Source organism: Chelonia mydas, chromosome 13 (genome assembly GCF_015237465.2).
Source record: "Chelonia mydas isolate rCheMyd1 chromosome 13, rCheMyd1.pri.v2, whole genome shotgun sequence".
Lineage (NCBI taxonomy): Eukaryota > Metazoa > Chordata > Testudines > Cheloniidae > Chelonia > Chelonia mydas.
Window position 1 is genome coordinate 36,038,761 of NC_051253.2, and position 13,281 is coordinate 36,052,041.

Below are 13,281 nucleotides of genomic sequence, written 5' to 3' on the forward strand. Positions count from 1 at the left end.
GAAAATCTTTTGAAAATCCCACTAGGTGCCTAATTATTTTTAAAAATCTGCCATAAGGTCTAGCTTTACGAAGGGGTTAAATAAATTCCACTAGGCACAAAGAGCTTCTAAATAGGCTAAGTGTTTAACTCCTATGGAAAATAACTGGGAGTCTGGTGCCAGACTCACTCAAGGTGCTCTTAGAAACCTTATTCGGTGTCTAAAAAATGCTTTTGAAAATCTGGTCCTCAGACATGTACTTCCCACAGCCTTTCAGGGAGAATAAGACTCCTAAATGCCTCCATCAATTTGGAAAGTGGGAGTTAGGTTCCTAAATCACTTAGGTGGTTTTTGCAAATTGTACCACAAATACGTTGATCTTTAGGGCATGGTGAAAAATCCAGTGGTTCTCCCAGGAATTTTAGGCCGCTACCTAGGGCAGGTGCTTGGTGAGCTGTGGTTCATGCCAGAAGATGAAGGGATTTTTTTTCCCTTCCCCTTTGGTTTGCAGAAGATGCTGCACTTGCTTCTGCAGATCTGTGTAATAAAGATGAGATTTTCAGAGTCTTCTACAAAATTTGGCACTCCAATTACTTTTAATTTTGATGCAGACTGAGTATGATGGTCCCTTAGGCAGCTTTGAAAATGTCAGCCTTGCAGTATGTTAAACGAGAGGAAGGGATTTTCAGGAGCGTTTCTGCGATTTGTAGAACTCCAGATAGATAGAAGGGGCTGTGTGGGATGGGGAGACACACCGAGGCTCACAGAAGCCACAACGCAAGCATGCAGATGTATTTGTAGATGTAGTTCCATGGAGACTCACGTGCAATTCCTGCAGCTGCTGCACATCAACGTTCAGGCATTAGACCCCCTCTCAGTTTTTTCAGAGCCGCTTTCACCTCTTTGTTCCTCAGAGTGTAGATGGCTGGGTTCAGCATGGGCGTGACCACGTTGTCGAAGATCTGCACAGCAGTCATCAGCACTTTGCTCTGCTGGGGCTGAGTGTAGATCAGGGCACAGGGACTAAAGAACAGCGTCACCACTACCAGATGCGAGGCACAAGTGGAGGCCGCTTTGCGCCACCCTTCGGCCGAGTTCATATTCAAGACGGAGTAGATGATCCTGATGTAGGATGCGAGGATGAGGACGAAGCAAGTCATGGGCACCAGACCAATGTTTGTCAAGGTCACGGTCTCGATGATGTACGTGTCTGCACAGGCCAGCTTGACCACCGGGAAGATGTCACAGAAGAAATAGTCCACCACATTGGACCCACAGTAGGGCAGCGTGAACGTCAGGCTGGTAAGGATGGTGGCGTGGAAGGAGCTAGTGATCCAGGTGCCGGCGGCCAGGAGGGCGCACACCCTCCGGTTCATGATGAGCAGGTACCGCAGCGGGTGGCAGATGGCCACATACCTGTCATAGGCCATGACAGTGTAGAGCAGGCACTCGGTGCTGCCCAGGAAGTGCCCAAAGAAGACCTGGGACATGCACCCGCCCAGCGAGATGACTCTGCTCTGACCCCAGAGGATGGTCAGATATTTAGGGATGCTGTTGGAAGAGATTCCAATGTCTAGCAAGGAGAGATTGCAGAGGAAGAAATACATGGGGGTGTGCAAGCGGGGGTCAGCGAGGATGGCTGAGAAGATGGTCAGGTTGCCCAGTAGAGTGCAGAGGTAGAAGGCTAAGAATGTGATGAAGAGGATGGTCTGGAGGCCATCGGCATTGGGGATCCCTAAGAGGATGAAATGAGTCACCACAGTGTGGTTGACCAGCCCCATGTGAGATTTATTCCTGGGTAGGGGAGAGAAATAATGCCAGTGAGTTACTGAAACAAAAAGACCTATCGTCCTATAGCTGCAATGGTCACCCTTCCTTCCACTGCCCCCGTTACTCACTGTCATTCGGAGTGGTGTATATTTCTGTCACTGGGTTGCCAGTTGGGATCACGTCCTCACTGGGCTGGCGCTGATCACAGAGAGAGAAAATATCTGCCTTGAAGATCTTACTGTCCAGAGAAGAACAGACAAGGGGGACGTCTATTCTATTCTATTCTATTCTATTCTATTCTATTCTATCCTATTCTATGTTCTTCTTCTCTTCTCTCCTTACCTACTCCAATTTCTTCAGTTCTGTTCTATCTAGGCCCTTACCCCCCATTCTCACCACAGTACCTCAGAGCCTTCCATTTGTGGCTCACATTTCTCACTAGTGGTTTGTTCTCTCTCTCTCTCTTTCTCTCTCACCCTCTCTGCAGAGGAATGGCCGTGTGTGCAGTGCAGCGCTGTGTTTTGGTCGGGTTTTGTTGTTATAAATGCATGAGCTGCGATGGGTTTGTGTTAAGAAAGAGGGGGCGGATGGAACATACAAACCAATGAATGTGGTGATGAATGACCTCAGCTTTGTTCGTGCTGTGAGTTGTTTGGGGGTATTTATGGGGGTTAGAGAGAGAAGGAAAAGGAAAGAAGGAGAAGGGGAAGAGCCACAGCCAGAGGTGGTGGAACTGGGGGCTTGACATAGTTTCCATCATATCCAGGGTTCACAGTTTGGTTGAATGGCACTCAGCATCCTCACTCCCCATTGTTCCAGGGCCCCTAGACACAGCTTGTCATCACTCTGCTGTGAACAGCAGGCTGGACTCTGTGGATGTGACAGGGGGCTTTTTAAGGTGAGATTTGAAGGACAATGGCGAAGTGCCTGTTTGCATTTTGCCAGGGAGTTTCCCAGGCAGGAGAGGCACAGGAAGTGGAGATACTGGTGGGTTCAGGTTCTGACAGATGGAGAGAGGAAGATAAACGATACAGAGACAGGCAGGCAGGTACTGCACAGGGAAGGATGGATGGGTGACTGGATCAACTTCTCTCTAAAGAAAATATTTGTCTGACACCTTTCTCGGCGCAAGGCAGAGACTGACAGGTTCAGAGACAGACACAAACCGAGGGACAAAGAGAGAAGAACTTTACCAAAGCAGGAGCCTTACATTGGCTGCATTGGGAGAGGCCGCTCCAGCTGACGGGAATTCTCCCTTTCTGTCCCCAGGCCGTGAATCTTGTCTAGCACCATCCAGCTTTCTCATCCCAAACGGCCCATCGCCCAGGAGAGCTGCACATCCTGGGTGCTTGGTATCCAAACGGGAGACCTAATCTGCAGCATATCAGCCCACGCTGTTGCAGACCCCACTGCTTTCTCACAGCTTCCAGCCTCCTTACGGCTCTCCCTGGTCTTTAAATCTCCTTCAGGCCCTTCAGGACCAGGGCCCTCAATTCCCAAGAGGCTCCTGGTCTGAGATCTTGGAAGAGTCTCCAATGAATGGAGATTTGGCATCGTTTCAGCTAATGCTCATGGAGCTCTGGGACCAGGCCCTCAGGCAGCATCAGTCAGTGTAGCGCCATGGAACTGAATCGGCCAGATCCCCACCTCCACCAGGGTCCGGATTCAAGTCTTGCTCCCCCTGACCTGACTCCTGAGCAATTCCACTGGATTCCCTGGGGTCTTTCCCCTAGCACCTAGCCAGGCACCTGGTGTAAATCAGGAGTTACACCACTGGAATCAAGGGAGCTGTGTAGATTTCTACCAGCTGAGAATCTGGCCCAGCCATTGAAGGGGGGATGGGACATTCATGCTCGTCTAGGCTCTCTGGCTCTGTGACACAAGCCAGGGAATTCCTCCCCCTCCCCGCCCCGTGGCGTGAAATAGGAGTAAACTGGGCCAGAGGTTCAGCTGGAGGGCTCTGTATCCAGCACAGCTTTCTCCTGGGTTTGTATGTCCTGTTCCCCTGCCCTCATCTCTGTGTCTCTGTATGCACAGGGATGTATTCATGCAGTGGTGTGGTTATGTGTGAGGGTGAAATTCACCCCTGTGCAGATGGAGGACAGCCTGCGCACGACTTCACATTGCTTTTTACAAGATACTAGAGACTCCAAGAAGAGCATTGAGTCGTTTTGGGCAGTACAGTAGTTCCCAGCAACTCCAGCTAGATCCTGGCACTGTTGTTCTGGATGCCGCTCAGACACAGGCACAGACAGATCCTGCCTGTCAGAGCTCACTAGCTAACTAAACCAAACACAGTGAGAGTTATCAGCCACATGTTACAAGGGGAAACTGAGGCACAGTGAATTTCAGGGTGGGATTTTCAAAGGAGCCAGGCTCCCACAACTCATTCTAGTTCACTGGGCATTGGACACCCAATTCCTACTGGCTGCTGAAACTCTCAGTCAGATTGAATTCTCCAAGGTGGCAAAGGGAGGTTGTGGAAGAGCCGGGAATCTGGTCCAGATTTCCTGGGTTCCAGCCCGAGCACTGGCCGTAACACCCTTCTCCTTCCATTGGGATGAACCTCACTCTGCATCTCTTTAAGCTTCAGGCCTGTTCTCTTACCCTCCTCTTTGTGCAAGCAGGGTTCAGGAATCGGGGCCTTTAGAGTATTGGGGCTGATTTAACTGAACCAAAGCTGCTTCTTTACTAGCCAAGAAAGTGGAATAATAGACCCACGCCTCGTCTCGGACCCCTACTGTGCATCTGCGCTAAGGGGTCAGGAGTGGTTAGCTAAATAGGTGTGAAGTACTTTAATGTGGACATATCCACAGACCCCTGCTCAGAGAGGGATGTGAGAGAGACAGGGCTAGATTAGGGGGGTTTCCAGCAATGATCTCATCCATCCATTTGCTGGTGTCCTAGCACCGCAGTTATAATAAGGTCCTTTGTGATTCCTCTAATCTCTCTCATTTCCCGCTCTTCCTCTGGGGGGCACTGTACTTGGAGCCAGAACGCATGTGCAGAAGCAGACATGATAATTAATCTCTGTAGAGGTGTTACCCCAGCCCAGGCATAACATCCCATGAGGTGCAATGGCCACTGAGATTAATTAAAATGTTGATATTTCTAACGAGCGCCCAGGCTGAGCCTTCTCACTGCTCTGGAGACCAGGCTCAGACGTTACTCTTGGCTTGCATGAGCTGAGTTCAGTGTGTCGTTGCCACAACCACCAGAGCGGGAACTGCCTTTGGGTATTTTAGTTTGTATTATCACTATTTTTATCATCGGTATAATGGTAGGACCTACAGTCTGGAACTGAGATGTAGGCCGCTTCTTGCCATACCCCGCAGAGACACAGAGTAAGAGACAGCCCCCGTCTGAATGTGATAGACATTTAATAGCTGAGAGTGACAAAGGATTTAACTAGCCATGTATAAGAGATGGGGAAACTGAGGCACAAAGCGATTTAGTGAGTTACTGAAGGGCAAACAGGGACACTTCTACAGAGACTGTACTGGAACCCAGATCTCCTGTGTCCCAGGCCTTTGTCTTACCCACAAGATAATGCTTTGCAAATAATTCCCACGGGCTCTTTAAATGTAGGTGTGTTGAGTTAGGGTGACCGGATGTCCTGCTTTTATAGGGATAGTCACAATATATGGAGCTTTTTCTTATACAGGCACCTATTACTCCATGCAGTGAGATGTCTGGCTGCATGTGTGTGTTCCCTATGTGTGCCACCCCAGCCCCATGTAGACACCTGGCACAGCAGATCTCGAGCGAACCACCCAATGTCCACAAGATCTGTTAAGGGACGAGGGCACTCAGCCAGGTTTATTTTCGACGAAGCACGGTACCAGTATCCCGCAGACCCTATCAGACCCCTAATACATGTATGCCCGTAACAATGTACCAACTCAGTGAATGGTGGGACTTTCCGTTCCTCCCTAAGGACTGACAAAGACACTCCCTCTGAGATACATCTTTATACCCAGAAACAAACAAATTCCATACTGCCCTTATGACATAGTTAGTTACTGCCCCCGCCTCCTTGATTTGGCTAGTTATCACCCTCACCTGGTATATGTTGGTACGATCAAAACATCTCTGTTATGTACTGTCATCCAGACCCTATCTTTTTAGAGGGGTCAGTGTGTTCCTGTTATCCGCGGGGAATGCTTTTGTACCATCCTTGATATCGAGATGCTCTGGCACCACATGATATCAGGATGGGTTTGCGTGAGTGCTCTGTGCCTAGCACTTCTTAGGAACCTGTATTACTGCGATATCAGCCCTGTTCTTGCCTGATTCGATGAGCCGGTCCTGCCTCTTCCTCACAGCTAGTCTGTACTTTATATCAATACTACTTTAGCCCAGGCCTCAGACCGGGCCTCTGATACAACGGCGTATGCCTCAGGCTCTCTTCCTACTTCACAACCCACCCCCTGAACTGATTTTTCACCTTGCTGTCTGATCACCCTGGTTGAGTTGATACAGTTCTCAGTTACAAAATACTGTAGCCATCTGCTCGCCCTGCTTCTCCCTCTACGGCCACCCAGGGCCCATGGCTTGGAGGTAAAGAGAGCTTTCCCACTGTCCATCAGAAGCTACTGCAGTTTTTGAAATCAATGGGCACAATTTCTGCACTGAACTTCCATTCCAGGTTTTCATTTCTCAGGCAGCATAGTCTGGATTTGTGGCTCTGTGGAAATTGGTTCCCTGGAGAAAGACAAAGAAACAACAGAGAAAATTCAGGACAAACCCCCACAGTGCAATGGGGGCGCTGCAGCGCAGGGGGTAGTGCAGGAAACTCAGTAGGGGGCGCTCTTCGCTTCGAGTCAGGGCTGTTTCTGGGGCCGTGGTGTTGGGCTCGCATGTGCTGCTCTAAAGGGAGAAGGGCCAGGGGCCAGGCTCACAGCATCTCCCCCAGGTTCCTTTCACTTCTTTTGTTGTATTATTTCTTCATTTCAAGGGACAAGGTTAAAACCCATATCCTATGTGTCAGGGATAATTCTGAACAATGCACTATTGTTTCTGTTGTGCGGAAACCGAGCTGCAATAGGGGCTGCACCCACACATGGCCAGAGACAGCCCCTGCCCCAAAGAACTTACAAGAGAAATGGATGGGAGAAAGGAATAATTTTTACCACAGTAAAAACAACAAGGAATCCTTAAAGACCAACAAATTTATTTGGACATTTATTTGGACATATTCGTGAGCTATAATCCACTTCCTCAGATGCATCGAGTGGAAATTACAGTAGGCAGGTATAAGAACATAACAATGGCCCTTCTGGGTCAGACCAAGGGTCCATCTAGCCCAGTATCCTGTCTTCCGATAGTGGCCAGTGCCAGGTGCCCCAGAGGGAATGAAAAGAACAGGTAATCATCAAGTGATCCATCCCTTATCGCCCATTCCCAGCTTCTGGCAAACAGAGGCTAGGGACACCATCCCTGCCCATCCTGGCTAATAGCTATTGATGGACCTATCCTCCATGAATGCATCTAGTTCTTTTTTAACCTTTTTATGGTCTTGGCCTTCACAACATCCTGTGGCAAGGAGTTCCACAGGTTGACTGTGCGTTGTGTGAAGATATACTTCCTTTTATTGGTTTTAAACCTGCTGCCTATTAATTCCATTTGGTGACCTCCTAGTTCTTTTGTTATGAGAAGTAGTAAACAACAGTTCCTTATCTACTTTCTCTACACCAGTCATGATTTTAAAGACCTCAATCATATCTCCCCTTAGCTGTCTCTTTTCCAAGATGAAAAGTCCCAGTTTTATTAATCTCTCCTCATACAGAAGCCCTTCCATACCCCTAATAATTTTTCTTGCTCTTTTCTGAACCTTTTCCAATTCCAATATATCCTTTTTGAGATGAGGCGACCACATCTGCACACAGGATTCAAGATGTGGGCGTCCCATGGATTTATAGAGAGGCAACATGATATTTTCTGTCCTATTATCTATCCCTTTCTTAGTTATTCCCAGCATTCTGTTCACTTTTTTGACTGCCACTGCACACTGAGTTGATGTTTTCAGAGAACTATAAACATACTAACACATGAAAAGATGGGAGTTACCTTTCCTTCCTGATTGAATTGGCCTCCTAGTACTGGTCCTCCACTTGGTAAGGTGACTCCCATCTTTTCATGTGTTAGTATATTTATACCTGCCTACTGTAATCTCCACTCCATGCATCTGACAAAGTGAGTTGTAGCCCAAATAAATGTGTTAGCCTTTAAGGTGCCACAGGATTCCTCGTTGTTTTTTGCTGATACAGACTAACACGGCTACCCCTCTGAAACTTTTTACCACAGTGTTTCAGGTGAGGAACTGAACCCCAAGGAGATGACGTCATTCACCTAACTTTCTGCCTGGCCCTCATAAACCCTGGCATGAATGTATTTACTTCCTGCCTCACCCCAGACTTGGGTAACTTTATTGATTGCACGCATCACCTGAACCCTAGTGTCACTTAACTGCCCTGCCTCAATCTGAGCAGAATTCCTTTGACCTTTTCCCGAATGCTAACCCTAGGATAACACCGGTGCCCTCCTCCCTCGCCCTGGGAAAACTCCACTGACATCCATCCAAAGTGTTTTACCCTGTTATGTTATTATATAAAACAGGAGATAAATATAACGATGTTGAATATATCGTGTGTGTTTGTGCTATTTCTTGGGAGTCTCCAACTATCTGGCATGTAAGTGGAGGTTTCCCTGTGCTTAGAATTTTTCTCCCAAGCTGCCCTGATGATCCTGCCAGGAAGGAGCGAGGGGGTGGAGGCACTGCCAATAAATTCATATGGGAAGAAAATAAAGAATTTACATCCTGCTGAGTGGGAGGCAGGATCCAGAAGAACCCAGGCCTGTGCATCAAAACCCAGAAGGGAATTGGTGCTAAAGGAGGTTACCGGGTGGATAGGGGGTCCTCCATATAATAGTTCAAAGCTCATTTTAAATAATTTTTGCTTAGCTGCGTTTCATCATATGATACTTTGATGCTAATTTTGGCTGAAAACCTTGCTCATGTAAAGGATCAAGTACTTCTTGAAGGGTTTCTTCAGGTATGTTGGCAACAAGAAGAAAGCCAAGGAAAGTGTGGGCCCCTTACTGAATGAGGGAGGCAACCTAGTGACAGAGGATGTGGAAAAAGCTAATGTACTCAATGCTTTTTTTGCCTCTGTTTTCACTAACAAGGTCAGCTCCCAGACTGCTGCGCTGGGCATCACAAAATGGGGAAGAGATGGCCAGCCCTCTGTAGAGATAGAGGTGGTTAGGGACTATTTAGAAAAGCTGGACGTGCACAAGTCCATGGGGCCGGACGAATTGCATCCGAGAGTGCTGAAGGAATTGGCGGCTGTGATTGCAGAGCCCTTGGCCATTATCTTTGAAAACTCGTGGCGAACGGGGGAAGTCCCGGATGACTGGAAAAAGGCTAATGTAGTGCCCATCTTTAAAAAAGGGAAGAAGGAGGATCCTGGGAACTACAGGCCAGTCAGCCTCACCTCAGTCCCTGGAAAAATCATGGAGCAGGTCCTCAAAGAATCAATCCTGAAGCACTTAGAGGAGAGGAAAGTGATCAGGAACAGTCAGCATGGATTCACCAAGGGAAGGTCATGCCTGACTAATCTAATCGCCTTTTATGATGAGATTACTGGTTCTGTGGATGAAGGGAAAGCAGTGGATGTATTGTTTCTTGACTTTAGCAAAGCTTTTGACACGGTCTCCCACAGCATTCTTGTCAGCAAGTTAAGGAAGTATGGGCTGGATGAATGCACTATAAGGTGGGTAGAAAGCTGGCTAGATTGTCGGGCTCAACGGGTAGTGATCAATGGCTCCATGTCTAGTTGGCAGCCGGTGTCAAGTGGAGTGCCCCAGGGGTCGGTCCTGGGGCCGGTTTTGTTCAATATCTTCATAAATGATCTGGAGGATGGTGTGGATTGCACTCTCAGCAAATTTGCGGATGATACTAAACTGGGAGGAGTGGTAGATACGCTGGAGGGGAGGGATAGGATACAGAAGGACCTAGACAAATTGGAGGATTGGGCCAAAAGAAATCTGATGAGGTTCAATAAGGATAAGTGCAGGGTCCTGCACTTAGGACGGAAGAACCCAATGCACCGCTACAGACTAGGGACCGAATGGCTAGGCAGCAGTTCTGCGGAAAAGGACCTAGGGGTGACAGTGGACGAGAAGATGGATATGAGTCAGCAGTGTGCCCTTGTTGCCAAGAAGGCCAATGGCATTTTGGGATGTATAAGTAGGGGCATAGCGAGCAGATCGAGGGACGTGATCGTTCCCCTCTATTCGACACTGGTGAGGCCTCATCTGGAGTACTGTGTCCAGTTTTGGGCCCCACACTACAAGAAGGATGTGGATAAATTGGAAAGAGTCCAGCGAAGGGCAACAAAAATGATTAGGGGTCTAGAGCACATGACTTATGAGGAGAGGCTGAGGGAGCTGGGATTGTTTAGTCTGCAGAAGAGAAGAATGAGGGGGGATTTGATAGCTGCTTTCAACTACCTGAAAGGGGGTTCCAAAGAGGATGGCTCTAGACTGTTCTCAATGGTAGCAGATGACAGAACGAGGAGTAATGGTCTCAAGTTGCAATGGGGGAGGTTTAGATTGGATATTAGGAAAAACTTTTTCACTAAGAGGGTGGTGAAACACTGGAATGCGTTACCTAGGGAGGTGGTAGAATCTCCTTCCTTAGAGGTTTTTAAGGTCAGGCTTGACAAAGCCCTGGCTGGGATGATTTAACTGGGACTTGGTCCTGCTTTGAGCAGGGGGTTGGACTAGATGACCTTCTGGGGTCCCTTCCAACCCTGATATTCTATGATTCTATGATTCTATGATTCTTCTGCTGCTAGCTTCTGTTGAAATATTTGGTCATGTTCCCACAGCGTCTCTCTGTCAGCTGCTTTCAGAACAACCCACCAGTCCCAGACATTGCTGATCCCGGGATGATTCCACCACTTGCCTTCAGGGTCACTGCTGCCCCACCTTGGCAGGCTCGTGCATTTCAAAAGTTTCCATTTTTTGGCCCTAGCATCTTTCAATGGTTTGTAAACATTGTAAATAGACAGCAAACTGGTGAAATTTAACACTTGGCCTATTAATAAACTAAATATTTAAAAAATAGTTTCAATAAATGTAACCATCAGATATTTGTTGGATTTGTTCTTTAATCTAGGGCATTTCAATCTTTGATACAATTGCTTAGTTTCAATACAATTATTCTTTTTCCATTTACAAATCACTACCGTCTGGGTTTTTGTTTCCTAATAACGTTTACTTGACATCACCACCAAACAGAACTTTTGGATGAGAGTGTTAGTGGTGAAGCTCCATGTCTTATATTCACTGATCTGTCTTGGTGCTGGGTTGATTTTTACTTCTGAAGCAGGCAGCCACCTGAGAAGTAAACACAAGCTTTTGTGGCTTCTTGTTGGAACCTGTATGTGTTTTTAATTAAACAGCCTGTCTTATTGACAGTTGTTTTGTCCATTTGCGATAAACTCTACATATTTCATGGGAATGTGTCTTCTTTCCATACCCATGTGTCTTCTTTCCTTACCCTTTATGTGCCATAAAATCATATTAGCCATATTCATTTTCACACAAAGTGTAACTGTTTGTTTTGAGCTGACAGTATTTTCTTGTACCCCTATCAAAGTGATTTTCTGCTCACAAAGAGCCACCTGAAGACTTCACGTTCTTAACATTTCTATTTTTATGCCCCCCACTTTGAGGTTACTTCTTACTCATTGAAAGGTCTTCACTGAAAGATTGCAAAAAAGAATGATGTCTCATGATATGAGATCTGCTTTATTTACTTTAATATAGAAGATGAACAAAGGTGGTTGCAACTGTGGCGACTTCCGCCCCCCCATCTCTATTTGACACACATTGTAAAATAATTGCAAACATTTTAGCGACATGACTGAACACCATCATCCCATCAGTTGTACACACAGATTAGGTTGGTTTCATTAACGGAAAATTGGCTGCTGATAATATTAGAAAAGTTTCAGAGTAGCAGCCGTGTTAGTCTGTATTCGCAAAAAGAAAAGGAGGACTTGTGGCACCTTAGAGACTAACCAATTTATTTGAGCATAAGCTTTCGTGAGCTACAGCTCACAGCTACAGTACTCCTTTTCTTTTTGCGAATATTAGAAAAATCGCTCATTTGATCCAGCAATCCTGAGATGTCAGATGTGCCCTCCATCGCTTTATCTCTCGATGCAGAGAAAGCATTTGACAGGGTTTTACAAATTTTCTTGTTGGCCCATACCATAGGGAATTCTTGTGTCCATTCATTATCTGGTAACACCACACGTGATATCGCTTTGCAAGCTCCTTTGCTTAATCCTCCTGAAATCACCTGCTCGCTCACAATCTCTGTCTCCCTCTTCCACAGCCAACCTCCTACCGGATCAATTGCCCATTTCTCCTGCTGTACCACATCTGCACCTGAGATAGGATTTTCAGTCATGCTATCACAGACCACGGTATCTGTCCAAAACTTACGGTGTCCTATCACCCACGACAAACTCTTTAATAAAATCCCTTTAACTCCTTCACCCTTAGATCCAAATAAAGGAAGAGTCTGTCCTTTCTGTACGTCCTCCAGCACCGACTTAATCAAAGTTGCCTCTGCCCCTGTATCAATTAATGCCAGCAGCCATTGTATGTTTCCTCCTGCCCCCACCTGCCCCACCTCCACGTAGTGTCTACCAGTTATGTGGGGCTGCAATTTAGACACTAACATCCAATCTTGGGGGCAGGGGTTGCTAAGGATGGGGCACCCCTACTGAGATGTGGGGCTACCCTGATGAGAAGCTGCCACGTCCATCTGAGCCAGCTCCTGAGACAACACGCCATAAGGGCCCACACCTGTTTCCACAATCTCAACAGCCTTAGTCCTAGGTTGTGTCACAGGCAAGGACTTACTCCCTGCCAAATCACTCACAGCATTCAATAAAACCTCTAAAGGTTGTTCTTCCAAGTGAGCCATATCCACTCCCTTCTCCTGGAGTAAAACCCATATGTATGCTCACACTGATCCTCCTCTGGACCCTCCATGTCCTCTGTTGGGTCTCGTCCACTGTAACCCCTAGGTCCTTTTCTGCAGAACTGCTGCCGAGCCATTCGGTTCCTGGTCTGTAGCGGTGCATTGGATTCTTCCGTCCTAAGTGCAGGACTCTGCACTTGTCCTTGTTGAACCTCATCAGATTTCTTTTGGCCCAATCCTCTAATTTGGCTAGGGCCCTCTGTATCCTATCCCTACCCTCCAGCGTATCTACCTCTCCTCCCAGTTTAGTGTCATCTGCAAACTTGCTGAGGGTGCAATCCACGCCATCCTCCACATCATTTATGAAGATATTGAACAAAACCGGCCCCAGGACCGACCCTTGGGGCACTCCACTTGATACTGGCTGCCGGCTAGACATGGAGCCATTGATCACTACCCGTTGAGCCCGACAATCTAGCCAACTTTCTATCCACCTTATAGTCCATTCATCCAGCCCATACTTCTTT

General features: G+C 47.2%; 1 protein-coding gene across 1 annotated transcript; it reads right to left on the minus strand.

The window, feature by feature from the left end:
* Nucleotides 1-827: 827 nt before the first annotated feature.
* LOC119567820 (olfactory receptor 958-like) lies at nt 828-1,763 on the minus strand. The gene has a single exon (XM_037915244.2). The coding sequence runs from the start codon at nt 1,758-1,760 to the stop codon at nt 828-830; it is 933 nt and encodes a 310-aa protein (XP_037771172.1). The 5' UTR covers nt 1,761-1,763.
* Nucleotides 1,764-13,281: the final 11,518 nt, after the last annotated feature.